The sequence below is a fragment of the Phocoena sinus genome, chromosome 3 (assembly GCF_008692025.1).
Source record: "Phocoena sinus isolate mPhoSin1 chromosome 3, mPhoSin1.pri, whole genome shotgun sequence".
Classification (NCBI taxonomy): Eukaryota; Metazoa; Chordata; class Mammalia; order Artiodactyla; family Phocoenidae; genus Phocoena; species Phocoena sinus.
In genome coordinates this window covers 148,033,272-148,052,191 of record NC_045765.1, presented here as the reverse complement: position 1 = coordinate 148,052,191, position 18,920 = coordinate 148,033,272, and the positions used below count along the sequence as shown (strand labels likewise).

General features: G+C 38.6%; 1 protein-coding gene across 4 annotated transcripts in view; it reads left to right on the top strand.

The window, feature by feature from the left end:
* CDH6 (cadherin 6) overlaps positions 1–18,920 on the top strand; it is a 131,332-nt gene that overhangs the window by 51,328 nt on the left and 61,084 nt on the right. For 3 of the 4 annotated variants that reach the window (XM_032626679.1, XM_032626676.1, XM_032626677.1), the window contains exon 2: positions 17,920–18,276. In XM_032626679.1, the coding sequence (XP_032482570.1) occupies positions 18,049–18,276 (228 nt within the window). In that variant the 5' untranslated portion in view covers positions 17,920–18,048. Of the gene's footprint in view, positions 1–2,111; positions 8,499–17,919; positions 18,277–18,920 lie in introns of those variants that run through there. The other variant, XM_032626678.1, reaches the window with a different exon arrangement.

The following is an 18,920-nucleotide window of genomic DNA, read 5'->3' as shown; positions in this document are numbered from 1 at the left end:
TATCAGTCTCAACAGACAGAGGAGGAGCTGCTTCTTTCAGCCAGGAAGGCTAAGGGAGCAGCTGGGGTTGGGGGATATTTAGGTCATCTGACTCTTCAGCATCCCAGAAGACTTTAGTGAAAATAGCTCTTTCAGTTTCTACTTGCAGCCCTCTCCTCCCTAGGACTCAGACCAGAGTCCCTAAAAGGACATATCCAAATGGCAGGATCATACTATGCTCAGAATTGTCCTTCCCATGTGATGGCTGAGGCTTCATTACAGGTTTAAGCTTATCTGCTTGACACTTCCCTCCCTGAGGACAATTTCTCTCCTGGGAGGCATCATGGTATCTCATGCTCACAGACTCTGGGCAGGCTGACCCCAAGAGTCTGCCAGGCACATCGAGACCCGCTAGAATCCTAGAGGTAGACACAGCTCATGCCCAAACCTGGAACCTTGCTTCATAGCTTTAAAACAAACCAGTATCTTATCCACTCTCTGGTCAACGTATTCAAAGGCATTGCATGAAAATGTGCAAAGGAAATGTTTGCTTCAGATTTTACTTACAAGGTTGGCACCAAGCCTATAAATATCACTTTTAAAGGAAAAGTTCGTGATGTGAATTTGATACAGTTTTAAAGTTTGCTTCTTTTTATGACCATTTCAGCCTGATTTTGTGCAGACTTGTTCTTATAGTCAAATCAGACTCTAAGTGCTGGATTACCTGCCAGAGAAGTTAAATGCGTTTCAGTGACTTAATTTTGGCACCATGTTCATATATTATTTTAATTTTAGTTATCATGAGAGTTTGCTTGTTTTTCCCAAGTGAACTGAGCCAGATTTGTATGTAACAAGGATGAAGACTCTTCCTAACTCTGTGGAAACTGCGTTGCCAAAATAATATGGGCAACAAGGATGTGGATTCAACTCCTACCATGTGCAGAATTTGTAAATGGTATGAAGGACAACCTCACCAGATGGAGAAGATGCAAGGGATTTGCAGGTGACATTACTGAAGGGCTCTGTCATTGTCCAGTCCCCACCCTCTTTTTTTTTTATGGTACGCGGGCCTCTCACTGTTGTGGCCTCTTCCGTTGCGGAGCACAGGCTCCGGACGCGCAGGCTCAGCGGCCATGGCTCACGGGCCCAGCCGCTCCGCAGCATGCGGGATCTTCCCGGACCGGGGCACGAACCCGTGTCCCCCGCATCGGCAGGCGGACTCTCAACCACTGCGCCACCAGGGAAGCCCCCTCCCCCACACCCTCTTTTATAAGAAGGGCTGCTACCTTCCAATCCTAAAACTAATCAAGGGAGATTTCAATATTAAGGGAGACATCAATGGGGCCACCCAAACAGCTGAGAGATGTTTTTCCCTGTGGTTGGGAGACACAGAGGGGGACTATTTCCTGACTCACACTGGAGGGAGGGAAAGCAGGCTGTGAACTGGGGTGTGAGAGAGGGGCTGATCACTCTTTAGGCAATAGAACCAGGGGCAGTCTGCCTCACTAGGATGGGCTGGAGTTTGTCACAACATGGATGTATGAGTGTTTCTTGAGAACACAAACGGGCCAAATGGGAAAGAACTGGCAGGGGATCATCTTGGGCTCTGTCCAATAGGGAGGGCCTGGAGGAGCACGGTAACTTCAGCAGAGAGTCTAAAAGTGTCCAGGTGCTGCAGAATGTGTCCTCTTAGGCCATCTTGAGTAGAATCATATATGTCTGGAGCAAGGGAATTGTAGAAGAGGTGCCAGAAGTAGGGAAGTTTTGAAGAGTCCATCAAAGTGCCCCCAGAGGGGAAAGTTCATTTTAATCATATAACTGAGCTATCCAGAAACATCAGCTTGAACAATCTGACAAGCACAGAAAGCAGAAAGAACTGTCCCGTCACTTGTCCCTTCCTCCCTACTGACAGCTTCAGCATTGACAGTGGGCAGGGACTTAAGGTAATGAATGACCTGGGGGCTAGGGGCTGAGAGAGGGGGAGCAGAAGAAGCGTATCCCTTTCCAGCAGGAAGCAAGGCTGAGCTAAGGAGGGAAGACGCACACTCAGTCAAGTTTGGTTTGATCATTGTATGTGTATGACACAGTCTAATCACCAAAATGAGATAACAGCCCATCTATGAAGTAAGAAAGGGCCCCAGGAACAAGTAAACATTACTTCCAGTGAATGAAATGTAAACAGACAGGGGGAGATAAGTGTACATTTTTGCCCTTATTATTCCTGTCTTCCCCCTCTCTCTTTTCCTCCCTCTCTGCCATCTACCTTATTGGCCTTTGTCCAGGATGAAATGGTAACAAGTGCCGTCCTACCCCTACAATGTTCACCTGTGTGTCCCAGCTCATGCGGTTAGAGGGCTGCTGGTGAACAGGAGATATTATGAGGTTTTATTTTTAAGTTGAAGAGTTGGGTAACCTATCGGAGTGACAGAAGGTTGAGGACAGATAGAAACAATGATTTTATTATTTATACCATGTTTTATTTATTTAGCAATGATTTACTATCTCATGGATTTTTACTTACAAGAAATGTTATTGAGCCTAAAGCAAAGAACCCAGTTGTCTGCATAGCAGGCCACCCAAAGCACGTTTGTAATCTTCCTTCCCACTTAACCTGCAAAGTTACCTACAAGTTTCCCATGATTCATAGGATGAGATTCAATCTCTACTGAGCATATGCCATTATTTCTAAAACAACCGACTATAAGTCTATCTTAGCATTTTCTTAATGGACTCCAAAATAGGGACGTGTGAGGGGCAACGTAGAATGGCATTTGTTTTACCATTTATTATCTTACTTAATTTTTTTCACTAAAGGATAAAATTTGTTCTCCTCACCCTCTATCTCCACCCCATTGCACCCTATTTCTCAGCCAAATCAGCTAAAAATTTAAATTAAAAATGATGAGGGGATGATCCATACAGGAGAACCTACACTGCCTATGTTTAATTTTGGAATGAGAGGGGTGGTCACAGAGAGGGAGTACGAAGGCACTAAAAAGCAAAGTCCCCCAACCCCTCATCACCTGTACGAAGGCACTAAAAAGCAAAGTTTAGGGAAGTCTGTTTCCCGGTCTTTCTCCAATGTGCACCGGACTGGCCGTTCTTGTTCCCAGTGCGGTGCCAGAGGTCAGGCAATGCCACAGTATGAAGGTAACACCAAAGCATCAGATTTATAAGAAGATGTAAGAGGCAAAAATGATTTTGCTAATAAAACAATTTAGATCTGTTATTGAGTAGAACACAAAATATGCATAAGTGTTTAGGATAAAACTGAAGATTTCAATAAATTTCACACATTGGGTCCTGCCTTTAGACCTCCCAGGGATCTTTACTCAGGACATCTCTGCAGAAAAGATTCAGGGTCGGCTAGCTACCATATCTGAAAAGCCATTATGACAAAGAAGAACATCTCAAAAGTCATCAATTCATCAGACCTTCACCCCCAAAATGACCTAATAACAGCTACTATGTATCTGCTCTTTCTGTACACCCTGTCATTCAATCTCCACGTTAATAACCTGGGACCTGAATATAATCATCCTCAGTTTAAGGTGGAAAGGATAAAACTTTGAAAGGTTATATAACATGTCCAAAGTCACACAAGTAAATAAAACTTTCACCCTATAATCTGACTGATTCCAAAGCCCATTCTCTTAGCCAGAATGCTCCAGCTACTTCTGTCTGGTGGCATAGTGGTTTCCTATCCCCACTGACTGGAAAGGATTGCCTTGGACAAAAGGAAAAAACAAAACAAAACAAAACAGCCAGGGATGCTGTGGCAGGTGGCTTGATGTCTCATAGGCAATTGCAGTAACAATTTCTCTTCAAATAGATAAAGTGCCAAAGTCATTTCTCTTTAGTTATAGGCAGTGAGAAATGCCGTGCATGTAGACAGCGATCTGTTGAGCTCTGAAAAGTAGTGATGAGTTCAATTTTTTTTAACTTTTCATGAAAACAAATATTTTTCAGTTGTTTGGAGCATTTCAAGATGTGGAAAATACCAAAGCAATTACCTTATGGAATTTATGACCAAAGTTTCATGATGATTCCTATCTTGTTCTTAGGAGTTTTCCGGACTGATAGAGTGTGGCTTACTCTAATTGTATGAACAAGATTAAGGATCCTGTAAAACAGACCTGCAACCTAAACAGATATAATCAGAGAAAGATCTGTGAGAGGTTATTTGCTAAAATCTTATTCTAGAGATTTTTCCATATGGTTCAATGTAGTTTAGTTTTTTAAAAACTAAAAGTCTATCTTATATAAACAAAAATGCCTAGCTAACATAAGGAAATTGTTTTAGAGGTTTTTATTAAATATGTATGCCATATATTTCTTCTTTTAAGCAATTACAATATTCACTCTGTCCTGGGAGGCTTTCTTCCTAATGACATTAACACAAGAAAAAAGACTCATTGGCATGAATACGATATTTAACTGTTCAAATTAAAAGCAGACCTCAAAGCAGCCTTTCAAAGAGAGTATTTGAAATAACTTTTCTGTGAACTGAAGCTGGTAATGACTTGGGGGGAAAAAAACACCTCTCTGTCCTTTCTCCACTCATATCCATCTACTCTGAGCCAAGGCATTCCCTGCTAATCATACATATTTTATTTTCATCCAACTTTCTAGGCACCTTAATTTAAAAAAGAATCCCATAGTAAAGTACTTAGTCAACACGATGAAAGTTCCCTTGCTTGTGCAATTTCTGTTTCATGACAGCCCTCCCTTTATATAGTTCTTTTCATCTCTTTACTTTAAGGACTTGTTTTAGACTATAATTATTCTTGAGACCTGCGTTAACACAACCATTAAATCTTGTATAGGTGGATGATAAACTGGGAAGCTAACAAGTTGCGCGATCTTTTTCTCAGAATTCTTCTTGTTTGAACTCAACCACCATAAAGCAATATGAAGAAATATCTACATTTCAGAAAGCAAAACGTACACACACAAACACACACACAAAATTTTACTGCCAGAAAATCTAGATATTATGAAAGATTATGGATAGTACCTTGACAATAATTCATTTCTATTAGCCTCTTGGCAAGTGATTTGGGGAAAACTTCTAAAAAAGGTATGTCCTAGTTTACAAATTTTACTTTTGGTAGCTTTAACCATTTTAAAAGATCTTAGTATTCCCCCTCCATCTCTCCAATGGGAAATCATTGAATTGGCGTTTCCCTTAAAATAGAGGTAACGTGGAATTCAAAGGGTTTTTTAATTCTATAAATAAAAACCCTGAAGTGAAAATAATCTTATTTTCATTTTCAAAAATGACACTTCAGAACTTTATCAAAAATTCCAGAGCAAGCAAAATAAAGATTGTACCCAATACCCTCTTTTCCCATATAACTGAAGCTGCATTTTTATAGATATTTCAGCCCATACCTATCAAAAAGATAAAGAAATTCTGGGACAAAAATCTGTATTGGGGGCCTCTAATGCTGATCCTTTGCATCTTAATTAATGGTTGCCCATGACCTGGAGCACCAAGTATTGCACTTCTGGCATTATTTGTAGTTGGCTAAGATTCAATTAATTGAAATTTTTTGCTGTTGCTGAAGAAAGTGTGAAATGGAGTATTTATAATCATGGATACCTGATTTTTATTTACAGTCATCTGAAAGAAATTTTACATCAGTGACTGAGCTGCAACATCTAAAGTTCAGGATGTCAGAAACACTTGACTCTCAGATGCATTTAAAATGTTTTTAAAAACATATATATAATATGTACTTTTTTTCTTCCTCTGGAGAAAAATGCTCATTTTACAAAAACTTTCTACTGTGGAAACTTCCTCCTGTGTCGTGGGAAAAAATAAAGTTACATTAAAGTCCACTCATCAATTGCTAATTAAATAATTCCTGATGCTCCAAGTGGACCTATAGCTGAGTTTGACAGTATTTTATAGGACTAAGTTATATTTTGGCTTAGTTTTAATATCCAAGGAAATTCATTTCATAATTGGTAGGTGTGTAAATATGCTGGAACTTCAGGTTCTTTATTTTGTTAGGAAAAATATATTAGGAACTTCTCTTTCCCCTGCCAACTGAAATTACAGAGAAAGTCAGCATGCTTAGGTACCAAACATACCTTTTTCTAGGGATAAAGAAAAATAATATAGAGAAGGAAATGTTTTTTGTTTTGTCTTTTAAGCAGGTTGCATTTTATGATATTTCAACTTCATGTTTTTTACTAATATTAAGTGGCCCAACGACTGCAGAATGTTTTATGTACTATTATTGCACTGCATAAGATCAGCTCTTGGTAAGCAATGGTATCAAAAGCAATACTGGCTACTATTTATTCTCTGCTTAGGTGGCAATGCAGTAAGTGTTGTACATACTGTATCATATTTAATTTTTATAACAAATCAGTGAGGCTTAACTCAGCTGTCTGAACTGGTCTGGCCAGGCCCATCAGTGGAAGTTCAAAACGGACATTTAAGGGAGGCCTGCTCCTAAGTCAATGTCATTTCCCAGATTTGCACAGGTTGTGGCTTTTTAGAGGATTTGAGAAATTTGGTAATCAGCTTCAGCAATACAGGAACAAACTATAATAGGACTGATGTGGGACATGCTGATTAAGAGAATAATTTCCTTTATAATGGCAGTTACCGTTAATGAGATATGTACATTTTCTTTCTCCAAAAGATTTCAAAATTATTTTGAATACTTTTTTTTCTGAAGCTACTTTTGAATACTTTTTCATAAAGCTACTGAGATAACAGGGCATATCCCAGAAAGATTGATTTCATTTTGTTTTTCTAGCAGATTATCAACTGTTTTCCAATATCTGTCTTTACTAGCACAAGCAGTATGGTTTACATTAATAGATGAGGAAAATAGGGATTTTGAAAAGATAAAGCTGAAAAGTTGGTGGCATATTAAAATTAGAACTGAAAACTCTATCATCAAAGTTTTCTTTTTCTACATATTACGCTCTTTCTATTAAAAAGTATTTTTCTGTAGCTTTAAATAAGTAAAAGGCCATATTACTGACCTATTAAAAAAGTAACGTGAACATTCTGATTTTCTACCATGGAATAATTAATAGGTGAATGAAATTGAAAAGCGCTTGATTTGATGACTGCAGAACATCAAATAACAATGCACAGCTAATTTGAACAACGACTTCCAGTGAGAATTATCTTTCTGCTGGCCTTCATTGTGTTCTGGTGCCCCATTGTTTATAATTACACATGTACACTGTGATAGTGCAGTCCTTAAATTAGAAATTGAACTTCTTTGACAACTGCAGTGAAACTTGACAAAAGATGAATGTGATTTTTTTTTGTTTGTTTCCCTTCTTCTTTCACTTATTTAAACATGTATTAATTAACTTGTTCTGGCAAGTGTTTAGTAAACACTGAGCAAGGGCATTTCTTTAGTGGTATAATTAAAATTCCCTTTTAAAATGTTTTGCATGATATTTTATGCACAATTTGACTCCAGTAAACAGAGGTTCTAATTAAAGTTTGTAAGTGAAGGCCATCAGAATTGATAAAACATCCAGCAACCCATGCAAGCACATTGTCTTCCTGACCAGTTCAAGTCTAGTGTGATGGTCAGTTAACATTAGCCTGAATGAGTTAAGATGTCCCCAACTTCACAGGCCCCCTTCTACTTTAGTTAATCTCAGGGAATAAACCTTTAAATGTTGCAGTACCTCTTGAAGTTGTTATACAATATTTATTCAATTAAATTTCTTCAAAGATACTACACCAGGATATTATGAGAAGGATCTAATTTAGGTTATGGATACTCTGAAAATAAAGTGTTGCATAAAACACACTGAACGAATGAAGCTATCCAAATAGCAAGTAGGGCTTCAATTATTTTTTCCCATTAACAACTTGGTGTAAAAGGTTACACCTCTGTAAACAGTGCCGTCCTTCTGGGTGAGAATAGCCACTGTAGCTTTTCAGTATTAACAGGTAAATGTCCAAAGCATATCCTCCCTTTTTTGCCATATTTCTCTGTGTGTGTTGGGGGAGTGGGGTTGGTGAGGACGGTGAAGAGAGATGGAAAAGAATTCATTTTGCCTGTAATGCAATAATTGACCTGAAGTGAGAGATATTTTAAGAGAAGCTTTAAACTCCCAGTCTTTAAATTATTCATACTTTTTTTCCTTTTAGTGATGCTGTAAACAACTCCAGAGGGCTTCCCTGGTGGCGCAGTGGTTGAGAATCTGCCTGCCAATGCAGGGGACATGGGTTCAAGCCCTGGTCTGGGAAGATCCCACATGCCGTGGAGCAACTAGCTCCGTGAGCCACAATTACTGAGCCTGCGCGCCTGGAGCCTATGCTCTGCAGCAAGAGAGGCCGCAATAGTGAGAGGCCCGCGCACCGCGATGAGGAGTGGCCCCCACTTGCCGCAACTAGAGAAAGCCCTCGCACAGAAACGAAGACCCAACACAGCCATAAATCAATAAATAAATAAATTTAAAAAAAAAAAAAAAAAAAAAAAAAAAAACAACTCCAGAAAGCAAAGCTTTAAGTGCAAGAATTGTTGGTAATTAATAAGTGATTTACTGGCTCTCAGGATCACTAATGTCTCTAATGATCTGTTTTTAATTCATGGGGGTTAAAACAGATTCTGCCCGATCACTTCCTTCAGACCTCCGGGTACTGTACCTGAGCCAGCTAGGGGTGAGAGCAGAAAGTTATTCCCTCTGGCTCTGAACCGTAGAATTGGAGCTTGCTCTCCAGAGGTAATAACCACTTCTGCTTTTGTAAAAGAAAAGCAAAATAGAATGTAACCCCGACTCCAGCGGGGAGTCTACCCAATGCTGGGTTTACTTAGCAAGCCCACTAAGCTCTCAAACTAAGCTACCTTTTCAGCCTGGCTTTTTTTTTTTTTTTTTTTTTTGCTGATAAAAGTGAGATTTTGGTGTCTAACACTCCTTCGTTATTGTTTTCTTAATTTCTTTGAAGTTTGAAAGAGAAAGAAAAATGCTATTTATCAGGTGCTGCCCCTTAAGACCCTAAAACTGTACTATTCCCAATTTGAAGATGAGGAAATTGAAGCACAGAATATCAAGCCACTGGCCCACTTCTCAAGACTAATAAGTATTGATGCTGGGATACATATGGGTGAACTGGCTCAGAGTGTGCTTCTTACCACAGGGCTGTTCTATCGGTGGATATCAGCACACCAGCCCCACTGTCACACGTGAGAAACAAAAGCTCAGAGAGGTGGAAGAGCTTGCCTGAGATAACACGGGGAGTAAGAGAGAGGACAGTGAGGCCTAACACCCAGCAGTGCTTCTAAATACCACTGTTGTGGGAATTCCCTGGCGGTCCAGTGGTTAGAACTCTGCATTCTCACTGCCAAGGGCCTGGGTTCAATCCCTGGTCGGGGAACTAAGATCCTGCATGCTGCACAGCACAGCCAAACAGATATCACTGTGGTAACTTTTGACAGTCGTATTGCTTGTGTTTATCCTACATATCCATGCCTTCTCAAACCAAACATTCAAGATAACTTGGAACTCTTCTTAATGTTCAGAATCATTATCACGACTATTCATGTGCTGGATTTCCTCAAGTGCTGTGAGGTTTTTGTATGTCCATGCTTAGTCATTAGTCCTATCATCAATTCAGGCGTTCAGTCATTCTTACATTCAGTCGCTCATGCATTCATCCATGCATCCACTTATTTTACAAATGTTTATCTGGTGTCACTATGTGCAGACTGTTCTCAGCATAGGAGCACAGAGTGTCGCCTATCCACCAGGGCCAGCTCCTTACCTGTCCACTCTGTCTTTAGTTTTCTGCCTGTCTTTTTTTTTTTTTTTTTTTTTTTTGTGGTACGCGGGCCTCTCAGTGCTGTGGCCTCTCCCGTTGCGGAGCACAGGCTCCGGACGCGCAGGCTCAGCGGCCATGGCTCACGGGCCCAGCTGCTCTGCGGCACGTGGGATCTTCCCAGACCGGGGCACGAACCCGTGTCCCCTGCATCGGCAGGCGGACTCTCAACCACTGCGCCACCAGGGAAGCCCTCTGCCTGTCTTTTGAAGCCTTTCTCTGGGCCTTTCAGCCACCCTCTCCTACTAATGGGACTCCAGCCTCCAGCACTCCTTACACTGTCTCTTTAATTTGCTGGGGATTTAGAAACCTGATGATAAATTTGTTCAAATTTTGTCTGAAATGAGAGTAAATAAAACCTAGATGCTGTTTCCATGAGCAAAATAAAAATGAGATAGTGAATGTTATGGTTAAGAAGGAGCCTCTAGATTAGCTGGGTTTGGTCCAAGTTCTGCCAACCACTAGCTGTGCACCCTTGCGCAAAGCCTCCAGTCCCTCCAAGCCTGTGTTTCTTGTGTCTGGAGTAAAGGATAAGAGTGGTGGTCTCCATTTCAAAGAATTGTTGTTTAAGACTACATGTTTACAGAGCATTTATCCCATTGTATGGCACAAAGCAAACTTTGTTTGCTGTTCTTATTTAGCTTATACATTTTGTGACAACTATTTTTACCTCTCAGAGACCTGTGTTGTGGTTACACGTTTAGGGGAGTTGTGAAGATTCAGTTGTAAGGTCGCAGCTATAATGAGCACTTATCATGGACAGCAGCCTGGCCTGTGACTCCTCAGAGTGAGTTCAGAGCAAGGACTCCAGGGTCTGATGCCAGGGCTGGAGTCTGGCTTCATCATGTACCCATTACCTGACCATAGGCAAGTGACTCAGTCTCTGTAAGTTTCAGTTTCTCATCTGCAGAAATTATAAGAATATCATCCACCACACAGATTGTCATCAGAATTAAATGAAGACGTATTTGTGATGTGCTCAGCACAGTATCTAGCGCACATAGTGAGTTCAGGAATAGAGCACAGCAAATTTAACTATTATTATGAGCTAGACTTCATATAATGGACAAAGGCTCAGATATTATATCAGCAAGAATAAATACAACATCTCCACTCCTCATAGCACTTTCATGAGTATGAGCCTTTAAAAAGCATCTGTGATGTGCCAGTCACTTCACAATGACTTAATGGTAAACGCAACCATGTGACTCCTTTCGCAGTTTAATAAAGTTAAATCTGTTTCGAACTCCTCACCCCCGCTACGGTACCCTTGTAGCTCCCAGCCAGTACACTCGGGCTGCCTTTTCACTGAGCTATTGGAAGAAGACCAAACTCACTGAAAGCATTCACACTAAGGCGCAAGTGGGTTTTGACATCTTGCAAGTGGGTTTTGACATCTTGCAGTCTTGTTCAGGCGTCATTGTCTTAAACGGCTATGCATCCGAAAGAAGTAAAGCTGCCAGAGAGCCTAATGTACAAGCAGGGAGTAATATGAAACCAAGTCTTTCATAGATTTCTACAACCTAAACATATAGTTTGCTACAGAAATGTTTAAAATTCATGCCATGAATAGCTAGTTAAAGGCATAAAATGCTTTCTCTTCTCCTTTGTTCACACAAGTCAAAGAGAGCATCCACAAGCCCAATGGCCCTGTGGAGCCAGGCAGTAAGGGAATGAAGCAAGCAGGTTTCATAACTGATAAAGGAATGAAGCAAGCAGGTTTAAGAAAACTGCAGAGAATGTGAGATGGCAAAAGACAACTGAATGGCAATTGAACACACAGTGGGCAGGCATCCAAGAGGATCATGGGGAAGCGCCAGCACTGATTCAGGAGGCAGCTCCCTCCACTCCAGAAATGAAGATGTCACCAGAGCTTCTGTGGTTTCAAGTTAATCCAGAAATAGGCATGCATTGATCTTTAAAGACGAGCGACTGACTGAAGTTTCTTAATTGTGAAAGGCAAAATAAGAAATGTGCAGGAGGCAAAGTGTATCCTCTGCTAAGATATTCTTTGACAACTTAGGTAGTTGTAACCATCTTACTAGCTAAGACCTCACATAGATTCTCATTCATTTTATCCTCACAGCCATCCTACAAGGTAGGCACTATTAATATCATCCCACTTTATAGATAAAAAATATTGAGACACACATCGGTCCCCTATTTGCCCAGCCAGTGTTGGGTGGGGCTGAGCTTCTAACCTAGACATGTGACGTGCCAGAGTCTGTTCTTAACCATATTCTGATACTTCCTCTCACAATAAAATAGTTTGGACTCCCCCCCAAAAAAAAATGTGGAAAAAGAACTGTGTCTTTTTGATTCAGGTTTTGGGGTTTTTTGTTCCCAAGTGAGTATTTCAAGCCAACAAATATTCCTTGAGCCTCAACTATGTATAAAACGCCCTTTTATGTGCTGTAACACATTTGATTTTATCTTCATTAATGCAATGTCTGGAATATGATTTTAGAACAAGGGTAATACTGTTGAAATAGGTTCATCTGGAAACACATCAGTTTGCAAACAGATTGGCATATTATCCACAAATATAAATATTTACAAAAAATTCGGGCATCATTCGATGACTGTTGCCATAATGATTCATTGGCACAAGAGGAATGCTGTGTGATGAAAGATGCCAAGGCTGTTTGACACATTTCAGTGGAGTTCATTACACACACGAAACGGAACCAATTTTACTCAACAGTGACTTTGACATTTACAGAAAAATGAAATGGAGGCTTCGAAATGAAGACTTCATGTGAAATCTCTACCAAAAATTTTAAATTGGTTCTATCCTTATGTCACCACTTCTAGAAGATCAGCCATGTACTATAGACTTATTTTTATTCACAGCAGGTGGCAACCTATTCAAAACAAAGTTCCTTGGGTGATCAGAAAATCAATCGTGAACAAACTTAATTGGCTGTAAAACTCTTCTCTTAGAATAAAGAACGTATATATATTTTTAAAGATTTACTTGTAGGAAGACCTGTCCGTTTGGCTTCACTCTGTTTAATTCATCCTGACATCACTGTCCTGCTTCTTTGATTTGCCGGTTTTAATGGAGTAAATACCATCCTTGTCCCCACTGCACCCAAAGACAGTGTCAGAATGGAGAGGTTTCAGGCTCTCAAGAGTTGGAATACAATAGGGTCAGGAGAAATGGTAAATAGTTGTAAATAACCAGCTGTCTTCTACTTCACTGACCATAGAATGTGAGAAGATGTACCAAAAATTCGGAAGGGACTTATGGTACATATGCTAAAAGCATTACTAATGGGTTATGCCAATGGGTTAGGATGACTTATGGGTAGATAATATTCTGTGAGCAGCATTATGCAAAGTGCTATGCTCCAGTATTTCTGTGCAACACCATTTATCTGAAGAAATAATTTCATAACAGATTTTAAAACATTCTCTTACTAGGGTAAATGGTTCAAGTATATTAATAATGTTGCTTTATTGAATGCTTACTTGCTTTCAATGCCAAAGTTAAGGCTCTGCGTGCCAAAGAATGAATGTACTTGGTTTAATTTGTAAGCCTAGATGGCATTATAGTAATATTGCACTGATTAGAATTAATCAAGAACACCAGAACAAATGTATGCTAAGTCTGAATTCTAAAACTTTAAAGTAATTATATTGCTTTTAAATCTGTCTAATATTTACTTGTTTGCCTGTAAATAGTATAATAAAATCAGTATCTCAAAACCAGATAATATAGTTGAGTCATTCAGACTGTTATCAAACATAAGTCACTAAAGAAGCAATTCAATCAATAGAAAAGTTTTCTAATTAGCATATTAATTATTTGCAAATAAAAGGTGATTCCAAAGTACTCCAAGGAACTTGAAGACATTGTAGTTTGTCTTCTCATTCTATATCTCCTATGAAATATTTTTACATTATTAATTTCCAGTGATCTAGTGGAAAAGATTTTGCTAATCAAAGGAAGACTTCAGCCCAGCTTCTGCCATTAATTATCACATATTCTAAATTGGTAGACCCTGAATTAATGAGGCCCAGGCTTCTTCTAACTGGCATGCATTAAAATAAAAGCTGGAGCTGATTATGTACTCTTGTGAAGATTGAAGTATATATGCATATTGGCTGCCAGACAAATAAATTTTCAAAGTATGTAATTATCAATGTTATGTGGGCTTTGCCCCACTAACCGTAAACATCTTAATTACCTTCTACAACATGACTAAGAAAAGGCTTCTGCAAAGATTCAAACTATTGCCTGTAAGAAATAGAAATCCACCCCCCCCAAAAAAAAAAAAAAACAGATTCTAGCAAAAAGAAAATAAAAAGTAGAGACTTGGTCTATTAAGTAATCTTTTAACTTCATTGCTAAACTGTCATTGGGCTGTAATTAGGCAGGTCAGGTTTGTATAGAGTTTTTGATATCTCTAACTCATTTGTATAGAGTTTTTGATATCTCTAACTCATTTGCTGTTAATGCCATGAGGGGATGGGGGCAAAAAGATACAATATCCACACTGTTTTGTATTCTTTCCATTCCCACTGTCTAATCTTCTGGTTCTTTCCTTCTTGAATAACCATACCTGCTATTTTAAAATTCATTGTCTATGTAGGCCATTACTTTCTTGTCATTTTAGTTTACTTTCCGAGACCTACAGAACGAGCCAGCACATCCGATTACTACTTGCCATGTGGTTTTCCTGTATTTTGACTGCTCAGAAGTCAGCGACTTTCCCATATTTCTCAAAGTTGTTCTATACCAGGCCCTTTCCTTCCTTTCCTTGAACTTACAGCCATTTATCACCTTAAGAATCCAGTTTTTTGCATCTAAGGTCATGTTTGGAATATGGGGTTTTTTTTTCATTTCATATTTTTAGATTAAAATCTAAAGTCTGTATATCATTAGTTTCAACTATATCAAATTCTTATCCGATATAATATCAGCATGTTAAATTACAAGACGACATGTATGTCCAGTCCCATTTTTGCAAGGGCACTATTGCTACATTGAAGCTAGGTCTGATTTTTTTTTCACCTGAATAAAGTAAAGATGATTTTCAAAACTTTAACAAAATGGAAAGGGGAAAAAAACACATAGATTGTATGAATGAGTCTGTCCTCCAGTGAACTTTCCTTTTTGCCCATATTCTTGAGGCAGGCAGTGGGCATAAAGCTTCCGCCTTCTCTGTTTCTATACTGTCACTGTGAAATACAGAATCGAAGTCTACACAAAGGCAAACAATTGGCAAACGGACTAATTCTGATTTTTAAAGTGCTTCTATTCTTTAATTTTAAGAGAATTTGACTTGCTTGGAGATGCCTCTTGAAACACAAAAAAAGTATTTAAAGCCTAAGAGGTAACCAATCTATCTTTTGCAGACTTTTGCAAGCTGCTGTAGATGGATTCTACACTTGCAATGCAAATAATAGTAACAATAGTAGTAATAATAATAATAACAGCTAATACTTTTTAATACGTTACTGAGTGCTAGGCACTGTTTTAAGTGCATGCAATGACTCATTTAATCCATATATAACACCCTATGAGGTAGTTACTGTAATTACCCCCATTTACAGAAGAAGAAACTAAGGTACAGTGAAATCAAGCATTTTCCCCAATTCACAGCAATTTAAACTCAGGCAATCTGTCTCCAACACTGATAATCTTAACCGCTATGCAATCCTGACTATTGAGAAGTATTATATGAGAATTGCTAAGTTATATATTCAACAGTGTAGAGTTTGTTGGAGTTTTTTTTAACTATAGAATTTCACAGAGAAATCTATCCCTTTAAACACCAAATATGAGTGGATCATGGTAATTTTAGTAATTTTGCATATTGAGTTTTAACAAGGATACACCCTACCAAGTTGGTACAAAAAGAGCTGGGTTACAGCAAAACTACATGTTCTACCATACCTGGAAACTCTGCTTAAATTTGTACCACTTTAAAAGCTTATTACCAGCCAAGCAGAAAAAAATATGAAATACTTGACATTTTGGTATCTGCGATATTAAAAAGAACTAGTCTTTAATAGTCAAGTGGCAACAGCTTGTAGAGTTTGCATACAACATCCACAGGGATCGATTTTTCTTTAAAATGGCCTTCAGGAGTCTGCCTTTTAAACAGCTGACACCTCCATTCTCTGCATCCCTCTTTCCTGCCAGCACTGTGGGCCACACACTGAGTGCAGCAGCAGATGTGTAATTCTTCACTGCAGGATTTGTCTACACAAATAATGGAGAGTGTGGGAAATTAAGAAAAATGTAATTTCCACTGAATCAACTTCAGTGTAATATCTACTACTAGAAATGAATAGATGTCTTTAGAGGGCTTTTCTCCATATGGTCTCTCAGTCCCCTTTATGTACCATCCACAAGAAGAGAGAAGAACCGTCGTTACCTAATTGATCATCAGTCATTCCACACCTGTACCAAGGCCACATAATGACAAATATAGCTACCTGGCATTTTTCCAGCATGACTAATTGTCACAGTACTAATTCACTCACCTGTGGAAGTTTCAACTTCCCCAGCCTGCTGTCAAGAAGATGCATAATAATGGAATAAAGGTTTAAAAATGCTGAACACTGAACACAATAAGTGAAATATTTCACTTACATTCCAACAGAAAACTTCCACTTAAACATGTGTTGGGTGGCTATAATTATTAATTGCTGAGGTTAAAAAAAAAAAAAACTGGTCATATATACATTTACCCGGTAGAAAAATAGGACAAAAGGGAACAAATCTTTTCTGACATAGAGGGGAAAAAAAATACTGATCAGATTACCTACAACCTGCTTCTTTATCTGCACTTATTTATTAACTGTACCAGCTTAATTACTACTCTGTTCTACATTACAAGGCCCTTCACTTTTTTATTAGTATTATTTAAGAAAATATGTTTTCTATATCAAATAGTAAGATGAAGGAGTAATCTATTGGATTTTTTTCAAGAAACATGGGAAAGTTTAGGAAGGAGATATAGGCATGTATTACTTAATTTACATAAGATATTAAACCAAATTGTGATATCTTTGCCAAGCACTCTGGCCCAAGGATTTGTTTCAAATGCTAGGTTGTGTTTTTGAAAATTAGTATTTGTCATGGAAGATTATTACCGCGATTATAATAGCTGACTTTTCTGAAGATCTTGCCATCGATTGCCCTCACTGTGGTATTGAGGTATATCTGATGTACCTGTGAAAATTACATAGAAACTGTTGGACCAATTTTAATATATATACTTAGTTGCCTATGATACAAGTAAAATTTAGAGAGAAAAGCCCACCAGGATTTCCTAAAGAAATTTGAATAGAATTGTTCATTTTATTCTTTATTCTGTTAAATACAAATTCCATAGGTTGTTCATTAACCCATCCTGTAGTGTTAATTGGGTTGTATGAGGAAAAAAGTTTCCTGGTCAAGTTTGGGATATACTGGACTAAATGCAGGCTTATCATCATTGCTACAAAATTTCACTTCAGAAACATCAATATGTATAAAAAAATTTTTTTAAGACAAAAATCTTCAAAAAAAACAACAAAAAAAGAAACCTCAATATGCTAATGAGCATCCTGAAGGGAAGGCATTAGGTCTTTTCCAAGCTTATTTGACCCAGGCTGTTCCATCACAACACATCTCCGAAGCCAAGAGTCTGCAGAACGGGCTTCTGCCTCCACATCACAGGTGCTCGATACACTGTAGCGAAATTTCAACATTATCCACTTTCAATTGAATCAAAACTGTCTGTGATATTCTTTCATGAGGATAAATATGCAAATAGAATCAGAAACACAAACTCATTTCTTCTAACCAGATCTCAACCCACATACTCAGAGGTAAAAGAGTAGTGAAATAATCCACTCTGGCATGTTGACCTACAGCAATGCTATTACTTAAAATAGGATTTTTAAGTGATAGAAAAGGAGAGAGGAAAAGAGCAGCTTCCTACTCGGAACACACCTTCCATTTAGCATATCTGAAAGACTGTTTTCCTCATTTCAAAATTGATAGACAATTTATTTTTTGTTGTTTTGCTATTCAAATTTATGTCCTCTTTTTTTCCCAGAGCTTATTTGCTCTAACGCTGAATTTTAAGCATCTCTAAAAATGCTTAATATGTTATTATTCTTTCCAGATATCCTCTGAGAGCCAAGCCAAGAACATTAAGGAAGAGAGGAGGAATGAGGCTGGATACAGTGCAGTGAAAAAAGACACTTCAAGGAGAAGGGTACCCACTACTCAGAGACTGGACTGTGTCATCAAAATGAGAACTTACCGATACTTCTTGCTTCTCTTTTGGGTTGGCCAGCCCTACCCAACTTTCTCAACTCCATTATCTAAGAGGACTAGTGGTTTCCCGGCAAAGAAAAGGACCCTGGAGCTCTCTGGAAACAGCAAAAATGAGCTGAACCGTTCGAAAAGGAGCTGGATGTGGAATCAGTTCTTTCTGCTGGAGGAATACACAGGATCCGATTATCAGTATGTGGGCAAGGTAGGATTCCACTGGGCTCTTTGACATTCTGGTTTTAAAAGCTTGAAGAAGTTACTTCTCATAAATAGATGGGGAAGATGTGAAATATTCCCCCAGTACAGTAAGAATTGTTGCTTATCTGGTAAGACTTTTTTTTTTTCACTTGAGTAGTTTCAGGAAGACTGTAGCGAGAAGCTGAGAAATGTTAGCACTGCAACAAAGAAAGAGAAATGCTTCCGTTGAAAACGAAACACCTACAACCAGCCGCATAGGATTATCATAAATCCTTGAATTTTTACTTTAGCTTGAAAAATGTGGTCCAGCTATTCTATAAAGTAGTATGTATTAAAAATAGGAATAGAGTGATTAAGCTGTAAGGAGAAGAAGTTTCCTTTTTCTCATTGTGAAAGGAAACATTCTGAGCTTTAGTCCTTTGGCCACGTTCAAATTAACTATTTTTTAACTCTGCTACCTACAGTGCCATCCATTCTCTGACCAAATGGAGCCCTTTGTCCTCAAAACCCACCACTGCCTTAGATTTAGTTGTTACTGCTGTTGCTGTTTTGTCTTATCTCCCATAATTGGCAAGAGCCAGGCATTTCAAAACTTATGATTTAATTGTGGCAAGGTTCACAAAAGAGAAAAAATGGTTATGTAAAGGTGCT